Genomic DNA, 21,302 nt, shown 5'->3' on the forward strand with positions numbered 1-21,302 from the left:
ATCAAGCAGAACGTCTACAGATTAACTGCATCCAAATCATCCAGCATTTTCTCAAGTGTCAAATATTACCTTGTCATGAAGTTTCTAAAAGTCTTTAGATTTCAAATTTTTTAAAGCAATTAAATCTCCAAAATGTTTTACTTTGAACTGTCTTGTACATTAAATGTGCTATACAAATAAACTTGCCTTTCCATAGTGAGCAACACTTAGGTATGTGTGTATGTGTGTAAGGTAACTACAACTGGAACACATTAAATCATTTTATGGTTTATATTTAATAGAATCCAGAAAAAAAAATATTAAGGTCCATGACTTAATCAATCTTAAGCCAAACATACAGACATAGTAAACCAACCTGGATGCTTTTCTGTTCACTTCAACCACAGGTACAACAATTTCCACTGGATATTCCAGGAGACGATTCACTGAGCTAAGCAAAGAAAAATTAACACAGAAATGATAAACAAAACCAAACAAAAATAAGTGCTTACAATGACCATTACAGAGATACTTCATTTAGTGAAACTCATCATCTAATGTTCCATCATATTCAAAAAGCCTGTTTCAGCACTCAGAAACATTAATATCAGATTTATGTAAAAATGCTACAAATCTCATGAATTATATCCTAAAAACTGTAACATTTCCACAACTATATCAATACAGGAGTAATACAGAAAGTGCCATCATTACCACTTCATGTGTTTCTCTATAGAAGCAATAAAGCAGCCTGAATATTTGGTCAAACGTGAAACTACAGGAGATAAAGTCGGTACATGCAGCACTGTTTCAGGTGTTTGGGTCAGTAGAACAATGTAAGCAGGAGAACCAGCATTTCCACATTCTGCTATTCATTATTAAACATTACTGGCATTATGAGTACCAGTGGTGGATGTCTATTTATTCTATCTAGATACATAAACCATAGTTTCAAGAATAAATTATTAATGGAAGAATTTATATATATATATATATATATATATATATATATATATATATATATATATATATATATATATATATATATATATATATATATATATATTTCTGATTTTCTATCACTGTAAGAAATGAAGGGTTGAAATTTTCATTTAAGGTTGGTGCTTTGTTTCTGAGACTAAATTAGCTAATTTAATGGCTTTGCCCACCACCATGATAAACATTTGCAATTGTCAAGGTACTGTATGCAATCTTTTAAGAGGATATTAGAAATGTCGTAAAAAGTTTTCATATTCTATAGTTTGGAAAAGAATGATGTCCAACAAAAATCTAAATCACTTTAGCTTTGGTGTAAGTACAGTCGCTGAACACAGTCAACATTTACATTCACATATCTGTCAAAAGAAACAAACTGATTAAAGCCAAATTACAAAAGCAAAATCACTGGTGTTATGTAACGTGCAGCAAGCATTATCCCAAGATAAACACCTTGCTGAATCTACACAATACCTAGCTAGACAGAAAAAACAATCAAGTTAACATCATGCAGAGATTCAAGTTCTTAATCCCTCCCTTTTTTCTGCCAGATTTCCATGAATGGGTCCTTACTGTGACTTTGCAATCTTGGGTGACTAATTAGTTTATATAATGAGATTAGTTACAGGAGACAAATCTATCTGCCCTATAGGTGTCATAACCTCCTACTTCACAGAGGTGGAAGTGTCAGCGGGGGCTGATTTAAACTGGGAAAAGAAAGCAGACCTATGTATACCAAAAACTTTGTCTAAGCTGAAAAAAGTAACCTGTCACACAGTGAAAATTCCTGTTTTTGACATGCTATGGTCACATAGGTAGTAGGTGGTCATCTCTTTCTTCTGGCTCTTCTACTAAGGCGTCTGTGGTCACTCCTCTGTAAGCTGGAGCTTCCTCTCGATTCCGGGATCGGCACACAAAGTCACAACCGTCCTGTAAGGAGGGAGAAAACCCCATCCTTAAATTCCAAAAACATAATCTTTCACTTCAGTTATTTATCAATAAAATTAGGCTTACTGATGACAGATTCCCCACTTCCACCCAAAAAGCGTAATTGGGGAACTGTTCCATCCCTTTGGCTCCAACAATTAGTCGCTGGTAGAGGAAACCACCAATGAGGTAAACAGCCAGAAGGCAGAAACCGCTAAAAGAAGAGAGGTTATGACCATTTATCATATCTCATGGCCTAACATTAAGGGCTTTGTGCAATTACACACTGCCTTTACATACATGATGAGTATTATCGAGCCAGTGCTAAGGTGCGACTCAATGACTGGACACACTCCGCTGGAATCCAACTCGAACAGGTAGAAACATTCACTGCTCCGATTCCTGTCCTCCAGAACCACTTCCAGCTTACCCTAGAAAGAGACAGACAGAAAAGATAAACACACGCTGACATACACTAGGAAAAGGAGACTGCTTGTGCAAGACACATTTTTTGTTAAATGTAAGAAGCATAAAAGCACACCTCAACCCACATTAGCATTTTTTGTGCACTGTCATGCTTTTTAATTTCATGCAGGATTTTGTGGAAATAAGACAGGTTATCATTCAAAAAAAAGAAGAAAAAAAAAGGTATACTGACCCCCCCACAAAAGAAAAATACATGGGCACATTTTTCCATAGTGCACATTTTATCTCCATAGGCCTGTAGCAACATGCCACAACTATGCAACTCATTCCCTTTTTGCATCTAGATGTCTTGTATCTTTATTTTTATTTTTACTCATATCTGGTAATAAAAAAAAGTCAGTAATTTATTTTACCATATTTGCATTCCTGTTGCAAGAGATCATAATAATAGCTTTCCTCTTTTCACTGGAGCAGTGGCTATCATAAGGTTCACCATCATTGTAGATCAACATCACCCAGTCACCTGGAAGGACAGAAAAATATCAGAACAGACACGACATTGATCAAATACCTCTTGTTATCTAGATTTATTATGACAATAATATGTTTCTAAGCTAAATGTAATTCCAAAACCAAAAAGACCATTAAAAATAACAAACACTCAATGACAACAAAGTATAGGTAAATAACAGAGAATTTTTCATATTTTACAGGCTCTTACTTCCTCCCAAAGCCCTTGTAGAGTTATACAGGCCAATCACTTTTGGTTTCTTTTTGGTGTCTTTCTTGTCTATTTGAATGACTCCAGCTCCTGTAACATTTCTTGCATCTCCACACAACTTGAACACATACGTGTAACTTTCTTTGTCATCTGTAACATCTGCTGCAAATCTGTCAAAAACAATTTAAGAAGATCCAGTTAACATTAAATATGCAGCACTGAAGCAGGAAAATGGTACATTATTGATTTGACAGCATTTATCTGGTAAGATTTGATTGCATATCAATAGATTATTTGTCTGTAATGGTTAATCTATAAAGCATGTGACATACCAGTGGGAATGGACAGGTTATGGTACATAACTAAGTAATCTCTTACTCTATGTTGGCGAGTGGCTCTAATCGACTTAGGACCTTCCTCTCTGAATCAGACTCAGACTGCAGTTTGCAGGCCTTGGTGCCATCAGTGGCGAACACAACACTCCAACAAAAGACCAGCTGAATCATGAAGGTCCACACCAAGATGGACCCTCGTCTGGGAATTCTGAAAGCCTGAAACAAAGATTAAATAATTCAGCACAAAATAACACTGTCTAAAAACCACATTAGTAAATATCACAAAGAATCACAACATATTTTGTATCTAATACAATTACAACACATCAAGTGTTCTGCTAAAAGTTACTGGGAAATCATGTTAATGCATTTTTTGTCTGACAATTTTATCTTTGCCATTTTTTAGAGATGCAGCTAACAAATTCTAAGTCTATACAACAAGCTGCTAGATCATCCAGTACGTATAGAAACACAAGTTCATTCATCAACATAGTAGCCTTTCTTAAGCTTGAATGATTCATAAGTCTCATGAATCATTAGTCTATTTATTGAATGTATTTCTTTCATTTTGTGATTTTATTTAATCAATTTATTTTATTAAATTAATTTGTGTGAAGGTTTTATGGTATGTCTGAGCAGCCAGAGTCACAATTTTTCTTCTGGAAATATTAGCGTAATATTATCTCATGTTATGTCATTCAGTAGCTTAACAAAAAAAAAAAATAAAGCATTACTCGAAAAATGTCAGGTACAAGAACTTGTCTGAAAACATGTGAAAAAGAAGCAAATGCCCAAAGAAAAACTCAGAGAGCCTGAAGAGCATTTGCTCAAGACCACTTTAATCAAGATTACATTATATGTCTTACAAGGTACATCTTCTTGAACAACAGGTTACTGTTGTGATACATTTGCATGTTTAGACTAAACAGGGTAAAACTGATCTGTAAACAATTAATAGATTAACCAGTAGTAAATAATAATAATAATAATAGGTTGCAAATTTGGTCCTTTACAAATCTTCGTTCTGACCTGATTCTTAAATTAGTGTTACATGAATGAATGAAAATGAAATGAATGAAAAATACTTTATTAATCCCTTTGCAGGGAAATTCATGTTTTCAGTACAACCCATCCAGAACAGGCATACTGACGGAGCAGCCATTTCTACAGCGCTCCTTGTCTTGTCCTTGTCATTATTACCATTTATGATATTCTTACATGCAAAAATATACACTTTTTTAATAACATATGCCATAATAACAAAGTATATTACGAGAGAAGGTTTTGTTCGTGGGGGCCACTCCCACATGAAAACAGCTTCAATCATGTGATTAAACTTTGAATTGCTCGACTCCTTAAAATAGTGGTTGCTTTATGAAAAAAGGGGCTGTTAATTATTTACATTATGTGTATGCTACACCGTTTAATGATATAGGAAAAAATTCTATCACTGAACTTGTCGTCTGATTGTTAAATTATGTGAGCAAACCAAATTTGCGCAAGCCAGCACGAGGTAGAAAAATGTGTGTATGCAAAATGTCTGCTTCTCTCGGAAACAAGTTTCCCGTGGAGACTATTATAAAGTAACCGTTTATAAAACATTGAACTTCTGCCAGTCTTGTACACCTACCTTCATGACTTCTTCTACTGTAAATTGAGCGTCTTTCTTTGAGAGTTTAACACAAGCAGAATGTTTAAACTGTAGTCAGTCTAAGTTGCAATGAGCTTCCTCACGCTAACGTCGCTTCCTGGTACATTTAAATGACATTAAACCCGTTTTTTTTTTCAATCATAGAATAAATAAAGTTAATCCGCGTGGGGATCGGAGAATTAAACTGAAGATGTATCAGTTTAGTACCATTTACAGTCTTTCTCTCGAAATGTATGTAGTGCCATTAAAGAAGCTAACAGGGTTCAGACAGAAGCGTAGTGCGGAAGTGAAACTAAACACAGAGTCACGCACACGTGACAAACAGTCAACAGGAGCACAACCAATCAGCGACGTCAGAGTCCTCTTACACCCGCATCAGCTGACCAGGGACCGCAACAGGCGAAGAAGAACTTAACTTAAAAAGAAATTATTATTATTATTGTTGTTGTTGTTGTTTCATACATTTTACGTTTACATATCTATACTTCTTTTCATGCTGCACAGACAGCAGAATTTATTTAATCGTGATTTAATTAAACATAACCTGATCCAACTACATGTTTTCCTATTATCATTATAGTATCATTATTGCACTTAGTGACTAAGTGCAATAATGATACCTGCAAAAGAATCACAGTCTTTTTTCATCACCATCACATGGGAACAAAATACTCTACATCTGAAGTGATCACTGAGAAAGTATTTCAGATTCCTGTAAAACCTGCTGAAGAGGGGCTTCACTCATATCTTCACCACCTGCTGAAAAATTGAAGTTTAGCCATTTATTTGTGGTGTCTGAAATCACTGTTATCTATTTAGTTAATTTGTATTAGTTATTAATGTTACTATTAAATAATTACTGAATCTTAAAGTTAAACCTGGTAACTAATAGCAGAAACTACAGATTATACAGTTTATTTGAACAAAATCAGCTTTATATAAAGTAGACTGTTACAACAGACCAAATGTAACATGTAAAATCAACAACATTATAAGAGTCCAGGTAATGAAAAGACCAGACTTTTCACTGAAAACATTTGAAAACTTTGGAAACTATCTTCAAGGTTCTCCCTGTAGAATGATGGGGTCCAAATGTTTGAAAATGACCTTATAGTACTGATAATACTCTCAGATTGGTTAATGGCTGATGTTTTTCTTCTTTAGCATGGTGTTAGCACACACCCGAATGTTGTAGACCAGCAAAGTACCAACATTCCTTTTATGATGGTGCTCACATTTTCTGATGATCAGTTAATCAAGTGCATTTTATCAGCAGTATTTGGATGCTACTTTACTCTCTTAATTCCCATTGTAGCAGTAAATGTGAACTTAGTTTTTCACACTGATTTGCATTTTTTTTTGCAAACTTGTTGTTGACTAAATACTGGAATAAACTCTGATTGTAAGACCAGGTGATTTTTAATAATGTCCTGATATGCAAACCTTTGAATTGATAGAGGATATACATCCTTTTTACCATGTTTGTATCTGTGGTCCCCCCTTAAAGGACTGACTGAAAAGATCCCTGTCCCAGACTTTGTGGTCTGAGCCACTGGATCTAAATGTGTCCTTAATGCACCTGGACATTGGCTTCACAGATGTATTTACCTTTGTTCACTTGTGATCTGATTAGCTAGGACACTTTAGCATCAGGTGAGAACAGTACCTAAAGCAAATATAGTGTAGTGTTACCAATTGTATCCACATTTTTCAGTTGTGTCAGCAGAGCTGAAGTTTGTTTTCTAGACATTCATCTACTCTTCATGCCTCTAGCTTATCAACATTAATCTAAATACAAGCCTTTAGCCTTGTCTTATTTTAATCAGGCTGATAGGCCTGAAACAATGCTTCATTCTTCTACTCATGAATCCAGCATGAACACTTCTACCAGACTGATTGCTTGATGTCAGACTTTTCATCCTAGAAAGGACCAGTTTAGTATTGGTCATACTTTGCTTTCAGACTATGTCTCTACAAATGTCCTAACTAAATTACACAGGATTCACAGGATGAAAATACTAAAAAATTAACAAAAAAAAAAAAAAAAAAAAATAGTATAAGATGAAAATGGAAAAAACAAAGGCTGTGCAACATGTATCACGGTGGGTTGTGCAACCAGGTAGTAATTTGAGGTGTGTAGGTCATGTGACTAAAAAGCTATTGAAGTTTGAAATATTAAAAAATTAATAAAAAAAAATAGTATGCGATGAAAATGGAAAAAACAAAGGTTGTGCAACATGTGTCAGTACTAGATGAGCAATTAGTGATTTAAGGTGTGTAGGTCACAAAACAAAGGCTGTGCAACATGCACGAAGAAATGTTGAATAGTTTAAGTTGTTTTGACATTTTTACTTCATGTGGTTGAGGAGATATTGTTTTTAAAAATTATGGTATCTGTACTTTGCTGACGGTCCCTAACTTTGCACTGGTGGCGAAGACAACACGACCGCTGCATCGTGCTTCTCAAATCCGTGACAAAGCGCATAGGCTCGGCTAAATATGACGAGGAGACTGGGTGTCCGAATATCTGTTGAATACCGAACGTCAAACTAACTTTACCACGGTTTCCTGAATGGGGTTAGGCTTTTGTTAGCGATAGAAAAATCATAATTAGAGCTAAATCGTATTCACCGACACACTGATATTAATGGGGTGGACATAGATTATGGAACAAACCTCAGTAAATAATGGTGGAATATCAAAAGCAGCATGAAGTGGTTCTCACATGAACGTGAACTGAACTATCAATCAAACTATGGTAAAACCGAACAGGCTGCCTTACTCATTTAAACATCTGACAAATACATAATCTGAACTGCATAACTTAGTAAAAATCTCATATAAATGTATGAGTTAAATTAAACAGATCAACACAAAAATTGTCTTCTGGACGTTGTTGAACAATATTCAAGTGCTTTAGTCATGGCACTTAAAATCTTTCTACTCAGGCCCTCCCTGCACTTAATCAACATAGTAAAGTAGTCATTGTTAACCACATCACCCGCTATCACCTTTGCACACCGCTCCCCCCCTTGCTGTCATCCTTTTGATTGCTTCAGCTTGGGTTTTTCAATCATAAGAAACAGACTGTGCTTTACTTTCTCTCCTCTAAGCGCTACGTCTCGAGGTAATGTTAGGACGTTTTTATAGGCCTCTGTGAGCTTTCCTTCGGAGTATTTATTCCCTCAGTCTTCACTTTCTCTCCCCCCTCCCCTCCCCTCCCCTCCCCCACCCTTTCTCGTGTTATCACAACCCTTACCTTGACTGTGTGTGTTGTGCAGTCACACCCGACCAGTGCATATCAGCCAATCACTGAGACACGCCAAGGAGGTGTACTTCCTGTGTTTCGTGAGAGGAATGGGACAGGAGAGTGGTGAGATTTGTGTACTTGTTTTTGCTAGAGGGGGTCCACACAGTCAGTCACGTGAACAGTAAAGGGGACAGAAGTAGTGGACATGCTCACAAGACTTTGGTTGGACTTATGAGATATCTCCCAGTTTAGCAGCAGCGACAGTGAAGACGAGGCTGAGAAAAAAGGTGGGGAAAGATAAGTGTCAATCTGTTCAGACTTGTTTGGGAATTTGAAGAAGGAAGGGAGGTGGGGAGAGAAAGGCAGAAGCAGACAGAGAGAAAAGCCAGAAGAACTTAGGCATGAACATGAATTTTTTTCCCCCACAAGACTTGAAGGATTAAAAGAAAAAAAAAAGTGCATTTGAGATTGATTTGGAAACCAGTTAGGACATTTGCTTTGTCCCACAGACACTACCAAAACAAGGAATGAATTTTTCAGTATTGTGCAATGTCATGCTTTTAAGCTAGACTTGGGAAGGGGCTGGAACCATTTTTCCCTGGAATACAACTTCAGGTGAGTGGTTGTATAATTCCTAACTCCTGTAAGTTTCCTCTGATTCTAACACAGATTTAGACCTATGTCAGCTGTACATGCCACATGCCTTGCCTATGTGTCACAGGCCTTGGCTTTCTTTTGTGAAAGCCTTCTTTTGGTATGCTGCCTCTTGCAAGTCTGTGCTGCATTCTTAAAGAATTGTAAGAGGGTGTCAGCTCTTTACTAAGCCTACTTCTTTTTAACTATTCGAGTTTTTCCTCATATGTTTAGCTTGCAAGTAAAATGGCAGCAATGAAAAATTTGGAAATGCAGACAGACCACATCGTTGGATTGTTGTTGTGTCAGTGGTAACGGTAAACTTAGCTGAATGCACAGCTGCTGCTGACTTAAATTCCTCCAATAATGATTAACCTTTTTTGTTTGTTTGTTTGTTTATAGTCAATATTCTTCCTGACCTAGATATATTTGACCTGCACACTTGAAATGCATTCATCTAAACTAACAAGTGTTACCCTCTTCCAGGTTCTCCAAATTATGGTAGTATGGGAACCAAAAAGCCCTGCTATACCCTCACTGACACTTTATCTAAGGCAATCTCAGGTGGTCCCAGGCTGCAGCAAGGTGGAAAAATCTCCCAAAATCCAACTTCCAGATCAAAAATGACTGCTTCATTAGAGCAAGACAGAGACAACAAACAAGAGGAAAACTGGAGAGACTGTGGTTTTGCTCCCCGGTTTAGAGAGGGAGACAGAGAATGGAAGAAGACAGAAAGGAGGCAAGAAGATGACAGAGGGAAAAACTGGAGACTGCATTCAAATAATGAGAAGGAGATAAAAGGATGGAAAAGTAAAGGTGACACATTTCCAAGAATACGAAAGGACAAAGCTGATTATGCCGCTGAGATGGCTGCAGAAAGAAGGGAAAGGAGGCAAAGAGATCGGCCCAGAGGAGAAAAGAAGGATGTCTGGGAGAGAGAAAGGTACAGAGACAATGAAAGGGATGTGGTCTGGAGCAGGTCAAAGGACCCTAGAGAAAGAACTGCAGATGATGAGAGATCCCGACAGAGGGACAGATACAAGGTGTCGAGTGTTGACTTTCAAGACAAGACAAGAGACATGAAAGATCCAGGTAGAATGAGAGAAGGAGATAGAACTAGAAAGATGGAAATGCAGAGACCTGACAGGGAGGAGAGGAAAGACAGAATGTATTCCCCATACAGGACAGCTGACAGAGACATCTACATGATGAAGACGGAACAAAGAAGTGAGGGAAGAAGGGATGTTAGGAGTGAAGAAGACAGTGCTGAGAGAGGGCAGAAAAGGGAGAGAAAAAGGAATAGAGAGGAGGAGGAATTTATACATCAACTAAGCAGAAGTGTGGAGGACAACAAGGGCAAAACAGACTGGGAGAGGGATCGAGATAGACAGAGATACAGAGAGAGGGACAGAGAAATAGATAGATCCAGAAGGAGGGAAATGGAGGACAGCAGAGAAATGTACAGAGAAAATGACAGGAGAGCAGCAAAACAGGCAGACTGGGAGGGGGAAAGATGGAGGGAAAGTAAAAGACAGGAGGATGGTCGATACAGAGAGGAGAGACTAGACTGGGAGAGAAAGAAAAGACGGGAATATAGAACAGGCAGAGGCAGCGGATCCCAGAGTGATTCAGCTTCAAGGGAACCACCACGAGCCCAGAGCAGTGGAGAGTGGAGTAGTGATCTGGACAGTAAGGCAGGATACGGAAGAGACAGAGACAGAAGGAGAGAGGGGACTTATGAACATAAAAGAGGAAAAGAAAGAAAAAGAGACCCTGAGAGAAGTGAAAAGCAGCAGATGCGTATTGAGAAACGTGAGAACAACAGAGAAGAAATTACAGGAAATCGGGAAAGAGGGAAGTGGTTAGAGCCACAGAGGGGCAAGAATAGTCAAGACAAATACTTAGACGGAGAGAGACATACAAGGCAGAAAGAGTGGAGGAATGAAGAAGAGAGAAATATTGACTCACAGGCGGAATGGGGAAGAAATGGGCGGCGAATAGAAGAGGAATCACATGAGAGGCACTTGGAGCATGGAGGGCGAATTGAGTACAGGAAAGACCCAGAAGGAGTAAGTGTAGACGCAGAAGAAGAGAGTGAAATCTGGAGAGAGACAAATAAAAAAGGGAAGGAACATCTGTCTGACAGTGACGGAGGAATAGGGGGAAGCAGACAGAGGGATGCAGTGGGAGATAATACTGAGGAGAGTGACAAAGAGGAAGAGGGTGGGAGCGATATCTGGGCACGCTCTGAGGGTGAAGAAGGATGTGAGGCCGGGTGGAAGCACGACAAAGAGAGAATGCTGTCAGGAGACGATTGCTCTGTGACCCTGTCCAGTGGCAGAGACGAGGACGAGAGAGAAAACGAAGAAGTGGAATTTTATGATTGTCATGAAGTTATGGAAGTTGGGGTTACGTATAACAATCCCACATCTGACTTCAAGGGGTATGAAGGAGAAAAGGGGAAGGAAGAAGAATGGACAGTGGGGAAGGAGATATCTGTTGATGAGGAGGAGCAAGGGAAGGGAAAGAAGCCAAAGTACGTCTTCTGTGTGATTGGGCAAACTCTTTCCCGCTCAGAAACCAGTGAGATGTTACCATCACAAGATGATCACAGGGGTGGAGCGGAAAGAGAGAGCTCAAATTTAGCAACTCACAATGACAGTAGTGATGACACACAAAAATCTCATGGTGACCTTTGTCTGATTTCAAACAGAACTGATGACCAACCAGTTATTAACAACCAGGACACAAAAGAAGACAATCACACACCAAGAGAGGAGAGACCTGTATCGGGAGACACAGCTGAGGGAAATGTGGGATACAGAGCATCTTCAAGGCTTCAAGACACAGAACTTGTAGAAGGAATGAAGAGCAAAGTAAAGCCCCCATATACAGAATTCGGAGCGATTAAAAGAGACTCAAAGACTGAAAGACTGCTTGAGAAATGGAGAAATCAAAATAAGGAGCTAGCAGGAAAAGAATGGGATCCAACTTCTAATGCTTGCTCTCCGGACAAATTGGAGCCAATTTATCCCTTTTTGGATCAGATAGACACTGAAGCGATTAGTCCAGAGGAGCTAGAGGCCATTCGTCTCCGAATGAGTGGGGCATGGAGCATGTCTGAGGAACCAAAGCGACATTCCCAAGCACCCCACCTCAAATGGGCCAAAAATGTGGTGTGTGAAATCTTGGGACACTCAGAGGAAGAGGTGGTGGATGAACCAAATGCAGAGGGACAAGAAAATCAAGGGATCACCCAATCTGAGAGCAACAAAAAACCAGAGGACGCTACAGAAGGGACTGTGGATTTGCCTGTAATTACACTGAGAAAAGATGAAGAGTCAGAGCCAGAGCTGGATGATGAATACCAGTTGGAGGAATTTAGAGGTATGGGGCAGAGCCAACCCAGCATGCATGCTGTCCAAGTCAAAGCTATGCATGTTACAACACCTACATACACTCATTCTGACACACTGATAAACACAGGAGAGAGTGCAGATTATACAGTGGACCAAAATGCTGAGCCTTCTGGTCAGACTCGGTTAGAAAAATCAGAAATTCTTAAGTCAGCAGAGATGGAAAATGAAGCTGAGGCCTTTTTAAATGTGACTAACACATTGTACAAGCCTAACAGCTGCCCCATTCTTACTTATGACTCTGAGTCTGAACTCCTCAGCCCATCTAGAGAGGGTAAGAGCAAAGAAGGGAAAGATGCAATGTGTCAAAGTGAAGATGAAAGGCAGGGAGAGGAACCTGAAGACAGTGGTACTTCAGTGGAAATAGAAAAGATGGGGGTGGGAGTGAAGGTGGATATCAAGGAGGGAGAGACGGCAACAGTAAAGAAAATGGCAACACTGACAAACTCCTGCAGTTTTCGGGATTTGGGTCTCGAAGCTCGCTTTCGAAGAAGGGGAATCCGTAAAACCACTGAGAGAAGAAATGGAGAGCTTGTAGAAGTACAAGAAGAGGAAGGTGTTGGAAGGGATCGCAGACCCATAATATACTCTGCAACAGGTAAAGACAGAATATCAAGTGTGGAAACACTGGCTAACCAACTTGGTGCAGTCTTTCCAGAAAGCTGCATAATCACCTTTCCTTCTCTCACTTCTTTCAGCTTTTGTCTCAGATCTAATCAGTTTAGTGCAAATTTTCTAATGATTAAATCAGTCTGACACATTTCAGACTTGATTGCTCACTTAAGAAATGCCCTCTTCATGAAATCACCGAATAACAATGCGTTTCCTATAATATCTTACCTTTTTGTGATTTAATCTGTAAACATTATGAATGCTCCTGAACTTAAACTGTCACTAAACTAAAAATCTGAGGCGGACATCAGCAAATTGACATCACTGGTGTACTAATCTGAACGCTGTGCACTGGCTTAACTGGAAATTACATCACAGTGTTGTGGTTGCAGGTTGTGGGTGGAAATAAACTTAGGTTGAAAAGCAAGGCAAAACCAGAGGTACGAGTTAAAAGGCTCTGGGCGATCCTGTTATGAAATACAATCACGAGAAGTTTTATAGTCACACTAATCTTGCCAATAATTTTAACTGTAGCTAGGTTACTATTTTAACTAAATGTTTATTTAATTTACTACCCTTTTAATCTATTTTTGTATTCTTTTTTTACTTTAGTGTCTTGTGAGCTCCTTTGAGGAAAATGACAAGGGGTATTTTGTACAATATTGTCTTTTTTATTCCAGATGATGAGGATTTTGCAGGAAGAAGCTGGGGAGATGCAGAGCTGAGGTGAGTAAAAGAATTATATACCATGCTTAAATTAAACTCCTCTCCTGGATCTTACAAATCTTCTGTTTTTAAAATACATTTTTGCTGAAATTGAATCTTATTTAATGTAGCTCTTGGATGCATAATGATGTGACTATATGTGACTCAGAATTGAAATATAAAAAAGACAGCTTAGACAGGTTTTTATTAAAGCACGGACCATTTTGTACATAAAGTGTTTTTTTCTCATCTTTATAGGAATGGTTTATCAATTGAAAATCGGAAAAGAAATTCTAATTTTTTTCGTAAGTATATCTTATCCACTTTTATTTCTTTCATTTCTTCAAATTGTGTTGTTGTACATGAAGTTAAGCTTTTATCACTGACCATGCTGTTTCTGAGTATATCTGAAGATTGATGATTAGTATAAACCGAGTAGGCGGCGTGACTTGTTTGCAGATCATATCAGCTCTGACTGCAGTTGGGAAAATCATGAAATGGTTGAGCATTTCCCTTCCGTGTGTGAGTCATTTCTGTGTAAATACTAGCTCTGTAGCTGTTTACCTCTTACTGTTGATACAGACAAACAAATGAAAGGAAATCTGTGTCTCTTACAATTGACTTACACCAAATAGAAATGATCATTTAAAGAATCTAAAACGAAAGCAGTTTCCCCCCCCTCAATTATTCATATGATGATTGCAAGAAATGGGAAAGGACTGTTTTTTTTTATGTGTGTCTGTGCAAGCCACAGACAGGTTTCTGCAAGCACTCATCTCTCCTAGCTGGCAGGGAAAACAGCTGCTGCTGTGACTTTGCATTCCGACAAGTATGTGCAAAAGGAATGTTTAACGCAAACAACTCTAACACTCGTCTCTCTATCTGTTGTACTTCCCTTGCTTCCTGTATATTTCAAACCCCCTTTTCCCCTTCTTTCTCCCTCTTCTCTCCTGCTGTCCTCCTTTGATTGCCTCGTTTCCTGTTGTTCCACCAGCTGATACACAACTCTACCAACAGTACAGCGAGGCAGCACAGAACTTTGAGATCCTGCGTCAGTCTCGCTCTGATGCCCTCTCTGTATCGGAGGAGAGTACCCACTCTCCTGCTCCCTCACCTCCCCCTGCCCGAAGACCTCTTCCTCCTCTACCTGCCGTCCCGCATCCCCACTCCTTGTCCCACACAGGGTCCATCACCAGTTTCAGTAGCTTGCAAATCCCAGAGCCCCCCAAGAACGAAGGCAGACCTTCCTCACCACGTCTGTCCATCTCACTTTCACAGTCTCCCTCACTGTGGAGGGAGCTGCCAGCTGTTAGGAACAGTATTGAGCTGGAGGAGCTCGGAGAGGCCAAGAGGCGACTACAAGAGGTATCTGTCCATAACTGTCTGTAACCACTACACGTATAACCTCCTGGTCACTGTTTGATTGCATAAGAATCCTCACAGAGCATATATTAACACTTGATCCTTTTACTGAGGCAGGAGTGTTGAGCCATAGCGTCTTCCTTCCTGTATTTGGTATGAAAGATTTTGATCTTGAGCTGAATAAGAATCAGTGTAAAGATCTTCACTCTATTCTCTGGAAAATGATAGGAAAAAAACGTGACATTCAGGAGAATCCTATTATTAAACTCCTTGTTATATCCTACTTCTACTCCCAGTTTTATTTTTTTTGTAATTTTTGTCACTTTTAAATTCCTTCAGAAATTGTAGTTTTTGTTTCTTGTTTCAGTGATTCACCCTCATGAATCAGAAAATTGTGGATCTGTTTTAAACTTTGCTTCGTATGAGCAACTCCTCTGCTTCTTAGGAAATTGCATAATTTATTTGAATCTGCCATGCACATTACAGATTACCCCACATATGATTTAGTTTTTAGGAAAGCAGAGAAATATCTTTGACAAGAACCACATATGTGCTAAACCTCTTTTTTTTTCTCTCTCTCTCTTAAAGGTGAGATTTGAAGTAGTGACCTCAGAGGCCTCTTACTGCAGGAGTTTGGACATAGTTGTTGAACACTTTGTCAAGTCCAAGCAGCTAGGGGCTCTACTGGGCACTCAGGATAAGAACTGGCTGTTCTCTCGGTTGACTGATGTTCGTGCCATCAGCCACAGGTAAGAAATGTTAATCAAAACTGAATCCATTTGAGTTCTACATTTTTTTCCTGTCCAACTGTAACACACATGGAGTAGTTGTGAAATCTGTGTTTTGCTGCTGAAATGATTAAGTTGTTGTTGATGATTTTGGTTGTAGCTTTTTGTCAAAGCTGGAGGAGCGTGTGGAGTCAGACGTGATGCACTTCACTGTGTGTGACATCATCGCTCGGCACTGTCACCGCTTCAGAACGGTCTATGTGCCCTACCTCACCAACCAGTCATATCAGGACGACACCTACCAGAGACTCATGTAAGCTTTGAGTTTTTCCTGTTGTAAGAATATTTTATTGACATCTCCAGCAAGAGAAGCTCAGTCATCAAATCTTATCACATGAAATTTATATACAGTTCATAAAGATACGTGCAATTATCAATTTCCCTGTCTCTGCCAGGAATGATAATCCAAGGTTCAAGCGGACTGTGGAAAACTTAGAGAAGAGTCCTGTTTGTCAGAGACTCCCTCTCCGTTCTTTCCTCGTGCTTCCCTTCCAAAGGATCACAAGGATCAAACTACTGGTCCAGGTGTGTGTGGGTTAAAACACACTAACACACAACAATTGATGATTGTAACATATTTGGTCCCTAATACATTTATCTGATGTACATGCCTTTTCTGTCCAGAATATAGTGAAAAGGACGACTCCTGATACACCAGAGTGGAAGCAGGCAATCAAAGCTTTAAAACTTCTAGAAAATGTACAGTAACTTTTTTTTTACTGCATATTTCTCAAAGTATAACAACGTAACATTATAAAAGAAAACAGTTTGGATATCTTTTGACTGCTTAGTGACAATCACCGCTTTGACTCTTCTGCAGCTGATTCAGGAGAGTAATGACAGCATCTCTCAGATGAAAAGCATAGAGTCTCTTGTCACTCTAAGTGCTAAAGTGGAATTCGAATGCAGGGTAAGTAAATTACAAATAGCTTTCCAGGCACACTGTAAACTGAGATGAAAAACTGTATCATTAATATAAATATTTGGTGGGCAGGAGTGGGAGGAGGAAGGAGGGAGGGTGTAGGAGGGTGGGGGGAGTGGTAGATGGTTCCCGGGGTGTGCGGCTGGAACATTGGGGTGGGTGCTGGCCCATGCCAGATGGTTGTCTGTAGGAGCCTGGACGTGGTGCAGACCCACATTATGGGGGAGGAGGGGGGCTTCCAGGCTCTTAGGGCCCTTGGCCCTTCACTCTGGTTGTCCTGGATGGCTGGTGCCTGGCAGGTTTGGTGGCTGCCGATCTTTTTTTTTTTTTTTTTTTTTTTTTTTTTTTTTGAGGATTTTTTTTTTTTTTTTATTTCAATTTAAGAAACATTAACAATAATGGTACATAAACAATGGACAATATACAAGTGTACATAACGAAAATTAACAAAGGTATAAAGGAGACAAAAAAGGGAAGGAGTAAATAATCAAGAATAAAATAAATAAAAAAAAACAAGTAAATACAGATGTGCCAGGGGTCACAAGTAAAGGAAAGAATTAATTTGAAATAAAAATATTATTAAAGTGGGAGCACAACCTTATAGTTTTAATGGGTTTCATATTTTTAGAAGAGGACACTGAATCTCAGCATGGTCTCTCGGCATGGTCTCAGCATGGGCGTCACAGAAGACACAGTTTAAACCAAGATCATGAAATTTGAATTTGATGAAAAAGGATTTAACTGGGTAACATCGATGGAGAATTTTAAATGACACTTCTTTCGTGGCTGCCGATCTTGGCTCGTAGGGGCTTGTGTCCCGTGACTACGAGGGGGCTCTGGCTGGGGCCTTCCTCTCTGCTACCTTCTGGGTGCATCTGGGTGGTCTTCGTACTCTGAGATTCTGAATATCACCCAGGTCTCTGGGCCGCCCTAATCTGCCTCTGGCCTCCATGAGTGTGGTCGTTTTTGCACAATTACATTAATCTCGGATCACTCCTGATTCCACACAGTCACTGAGTTGACCAGGGGGTTCATACAGTGTGTGAGTGTGTGAATGTGATGTATGATGTAAAGCGCTTTGGGTATCCAGGTACAGTAAATACAGACCATTTACCATTACTCTTAGGTTCTTTCTATGTGTTTCTGGTACTTTGGTTGGTATCGTGATACATGTTTTTTTTTTTTTATTTATGTTTTGTTGTTGTTTTGGTTTTTTATTTATTTTAGGAGGTCCTGAAAATGATCAGCTTTGCTTTCTTGTAAAAGCTGTAGGAAATTCTCTACTGTGTAGTGTAGTTGTGTAGTTGTTGGTTGTCTGCTGTTAGTTTAGATTGAAGGGTCGATGCCCTCTGTCTGCTGTATCTTTGTCTCCTCTTTCTTTTTTCTACTTCCCTTTTTACTAATGTTTCTGTTCACTACGCTCCTTTTTTCTGTCCCCTCCGGTCAGGTCTAGCAAGGTTATGTGAATTCTATAATTCAAAATAAATAAGATATAGAAGATTTTATATATATATAATATAAAATCTTAAAGAAAAATATCAGATTATCAAGAGGAGCCTTATACCCATAAAACTCCCCTTGGCAAAGCAAATTTGTTTGGCTCAACACAGCCATCATTCTGCTTGCAACAATGCAGGACAGGACAAGTTAAGAAAAATGTTTTAAATAAATAAATAAAATCATTAATAATTCATTAGAAAAAAATATTGCCATGTTCCAGAGAGTGATGGCTGCTGGCTTGAATGATCTCTGGTACAGTTCTGTCCTGAATTGGACTAGACGAAGCCTCACACTGAACACACTCTGTTGTTTCTTCACTGTTGTTTAGAGGATGCAAAGAATTGTCCATTATTTTCAGCAGCTTCTGCATCTTCAGAGTTATCCCCAGCACAGAACCAGCCTTCGTGATCAATTTATTCAGTCTCTTTAAGTCTCTGCTTCTGATTGTACTTTCCAACAGCTTCCTTTAGAAGTGGAGTCTGTTCTCTCCCTTCTTGTAGATGGCTCAGAGTTGTACTGGAAGTCTGGGGTGTACAGTGTGGAGAGAAATTGTGAGAGTACAGTCCCTTGTGGTCCTCCAGTGCCCCTGACCACCATCTCAGACAATAGTAGCTAGACCTTGGGGAAGAATGTCATATTACTATTTTAGTCAAGACAAAGTAACTTTCCTGATTAGAAATAATTATATGCCAACATCTACATCTTTGTCCTCTTGATGTGTTTCTGTTCCAGACGCTTCCTCTGATCAGTCAGTTTCGAAGGTTGGTGCGAGAAGGTCCCGTCACTGAACTGATGGAGTTCTCTCAAAAAGAAACAGAGAGAAAAGTTTACTTACATCTCTTCAATGACAACTTGCTGCTTTCACTACCAAAAGAGTGAGTCAACAAAAGTCTTGTTTTCTAATGCAGTTCTAATTCATCTCCAGCTGGCTGGCATCTCTCATTACCATTTCCTGCATCCTGCTTTCCTCATATCTGCCATCTTTTGTCATCTTCTCTTTAGTCTTATCTTACCTTTCCTTCCGCTGGCTGACTTGTCAAATGTGCTTTTGCTGTCTACCATTTCCAGAGGGGGAAGATTCACTGTAATCGACCATTGTCCTGTATCGGATCTGCGTGCGGAGAACTGCCGTGTCAAACTTCTCTCCCTACAGAAGAACCTGTTCCGGTTGCACATGTCACAGAGATTACTGCTGCTAAGAGCTGAGACACAGTAAGATACTTAGATGGTGAAAATGATGACATTATTAGTTAACATATTTTGAGATTTCTTAAGATACATCTTAAGATATTGTTTTTCCAACAGGAGTGATAAGCTACGCTGGATTTCAGCCCTTTCCAGACCACATCCTAAAACAGATTTTTCTGCTGCAGAAGGTAAACATTTTATCCTATTTTAGGCATTGCATTGTTGTTGTTTTCCATGTTGTTTACAGGTTTTGTGTTTTATACAAAGCCCTCTAACAAACAATGTGTCTGACTGAGTGTTCAATTACCCTCAAATAGGCTGAGATAAAAAAAAAAGGTGCAGACCTTTTAGAATTTGGTACAAGTCAAGATACAAACATGCTCAAGTGTCATAAAAATACTGTCCAATATTCAGTCATATATATTCCATACATGACGTGTTCGGTTCCCAATAGGAGATTTCCATTCTGAATATGATGAGTCTGTGTGAATATGACTGAGAAACAGAAGCTTTTATTTAATTAATATATTTGCTGTCATTTTAGGAAATCATTTTATTTTATGTTAAATTTGCCCTGGTCTCAGTTTATTTAAACCATGATGTAGCTATAATTGTGTGCTTTGTTTTCTTTGAATAAAATGTGCTCATTATTTATGAAAGGCCTTGTTTACCCATGCACACTATTTTTTTTTTTCTCATGTAGTCTGGTTGTGCTGTGCATTGCCAGGTATCACTGTTCTGTTTTTACTAAGATGTGGTGATAGGAAGCCTGGAAAACCAACAAGTATGAAGAAACATGAAACTGCTAATCAAGCCTTGTTTATAAAGAGAAGTGAATATTTTACGTGTGTGTGACCATTAATAGTTCACTTCATCACTGTTAAATGACCTTACTTTTTTTTTATTCCTTCCAGAGTTTGAACAGATGCAGTGTATTCGAGGATTTGTGGGCCAGCAGCCAGACGAGCTGTCCTTAGACAAAGCTGATATTATTCTAGTGCATCCAGATTCAGCTAAGTGCGATGGTAAAAAAATTACATATTTATTTCCCATAATTTCCATACACAGCATTCTTTTGCATGGCTTCAAGGCATAATCTACACAAATGTTGTGTATTAGATGACATCAAGCAAACAGTTTCTTTGTGTTGGATTTTTTCTCCCAGATTGGGTGGAGGGGACCAAGCTCTCTGACCGACAACGTGGATGGGTGCCCAGGCCCCATTTGGAAATAATAAGCAATGCCAAAGTCAAAAAGCACAACCTGTCAGATGCCCTCAAGCTCACAACGGCTACAGCTGCTGTCTGAAAGAGTCAGAAGCCAAGGAAAGTCCCAGATATACCGCAAAGAAAACTCTCAGCTGTGGGCTCCTGTTGTAAACCAAGCACTGGAATTTCTTTGACATTATTAATCATGATTTTTTTCACTAGAGTGAAGAAACTTTATAAAAAAAAAAAAAAAAAAAAACTGCAAATGATGCATCTCACTATAGCAACTGGGTCCTTCTGGTTTCACTTCCATGCTGGTGGAATAATTTGTATGCAAAACAATGCGATAACTGAATTTGGCCTGGGAGCTATTACTGACATTGTGCATTAACTGCTGTGTATAGTGTATTACAAACAGGACTGTGGTATAATATTTCATCAGATTAGTATTTTTAAGGAAAATAATTTCTCAAGAAAATTGTCCTTTTCCAATATTATTTTTGGAAAATTTATTGTGTTTATTATGATTCAAATGTGTTTTGAAATGTGGATTTCAGGTATGCAGTCTTAAAGAGGACTTAAATATGTACAAAACTTAAGATACACAGATTTTTCAATAAATTTAAATAGGAGGAATAAAAATGCATTTGATCATTACACAGGCATTGGGTCTGAGCTTTGGT

The 21,302-nt window shown here is 38.9% G+C and overlaps 2 protein-coding genes across 4 annotated transcripts; one reads left to right on the forward strand and one right to left on the reverse strand.

Annotated features, from left to right (window-relative positions):
* Positions 1-933: 933 nt before the first annotated feature.
* Positions 934-5,331, reverse strand: m6pr (mannose-6-phosphate receptor (cation dependent)). The gene is made up of 7 exons (XM_041988520.1): positions 5,015-5,331; positions 3,428-3,600; positions 3,050-3,219; positions 2,742-2,851; positions 2,203-2,333; positions 1,990-2,116; positions 934-1,905 (listed from the first exon to the last, which is right to left on the reverse strand). The coding sequence occupies exons 1-7, from the start codon at positions 5,018-5,020 to the stop codon at positions 1,783-1,785; spliced, it is 840 nt and encodes a 279-aa protein (XP_041844454.1). The 5' UTR covers positions 5,021-5,331; the 3' UTR covers positions 934-1,782.
* A 3,083-nt stretch (positions 5,332-8,414) lies between these two features.
* On the forward strand, positions 8,415-20,787 carry arhgef5 (Rho guanine nucleotide exchange factor (GEF) 5). 3 transcript variants are annotated; one of them, XM_041989207.1, is made up of 16 exons: positions 8,415-8,900; positions 9,405-9,861; positions 11,632-12,932; positions 13,627-13,672; positions 13,910-13,956; positions 14,646-15,016; positions 15,602-15,762; positions 15,902-16,054; positions 16,197-16,326; positions 16,426-16,500; positions 16,622-16,711; positions 18,956-19,098; positions 19,292-19,435; positions 19,529-19,599; positions 20,326-20,436; positions 20,577-20,787. In XM_041989207.1, the coding sequence occupies exons 2-16, from the start codon at positions 9,425-9,427 to the stop codon at positions 20,717-20,719; spliced, it is 3,423 nt and encodes a 1,140-aa protein (XP_041845141.1). In that variant the 5' UTR covers positions 8,415-8,900; positions 9,405-9,424; the 3' UTR covers positions 20,720-20,787. The 3 variants fall into 3 exon arrangements, with proteins under 3 accessions (XP_041845141.1, XP_041845139.1, XP_041845140.1); XM_041989205.1 differs by having other exon boundaries at positions 9,405-12,932; XM_041989206.1 differs by having other exon boundaries at positions 9,405-12,305.
* The last annotated feature ends 515 nt before the right edge of the window (positions 20,788-21,302 follow it).

Source organism: Melanotaenia boesemani, chromosome 6 (genome assembly GCF_017639745.1).
Source record: "Melanotaenia boesemani isolate fMelBoe1 chromosome 6, fMelBoe1.pri, whole genome shotgun sequence".
NCBI classification, from domain to species: domain Eukaryota; kingdom Metazoa; phylum Chordata; class Actinopteri; order Atheriniformes; family Melanotaeniidae; genus Melanotaenia; species Melanotaenia boesemani.

What these genes read in the sequence shown, in the direction of transcription:
- m6pr (XM_041988520.1), bottom strand. An exon ending in GAGCCACTCGCCAACATAGA is followed by an intron (nt 3,220 to 3,427) that starts GTAAGAGATTAC and finishes TGTTTTTGACAG; the next exon opens with ATTTGCAGCAGATGTTACAG. An exon ending in AAGTGGGGAATCTGTCATCA is followed by an intron (nt 1,906 to 1,989) that starts GTAAGCCTAATT and finishes CCCTCCTTACAG; the next exon opens with GACGGTTGTGACTTTGTGTG.
- arhgef5 (XM_041989205.1), top strand. Translation starts at nt 9,425, where the DNA reads ATGGGAACCAAAAAGCCCTGCTATACCCTCACTGACACTTTATCTAAG. An exon ending in GACACCTACCAGAGACTCAT is followed by an intron (nt 16,055 to 16,196) that starts GTAAGCTTTGAG and finishes TGTCTCTGCCAG; the next exon opens with GAATGATAATCCAAGGTTCA. An exon ending in AAGTGGAATTCGAATGCAGG is followed by an intron (nt 16,712 to 18,955) that starts GTAAGTAAATTA and finishes TTTCTGTTCCAG; the next exon opens with ACGCTTCCTCTGATCAGTCA.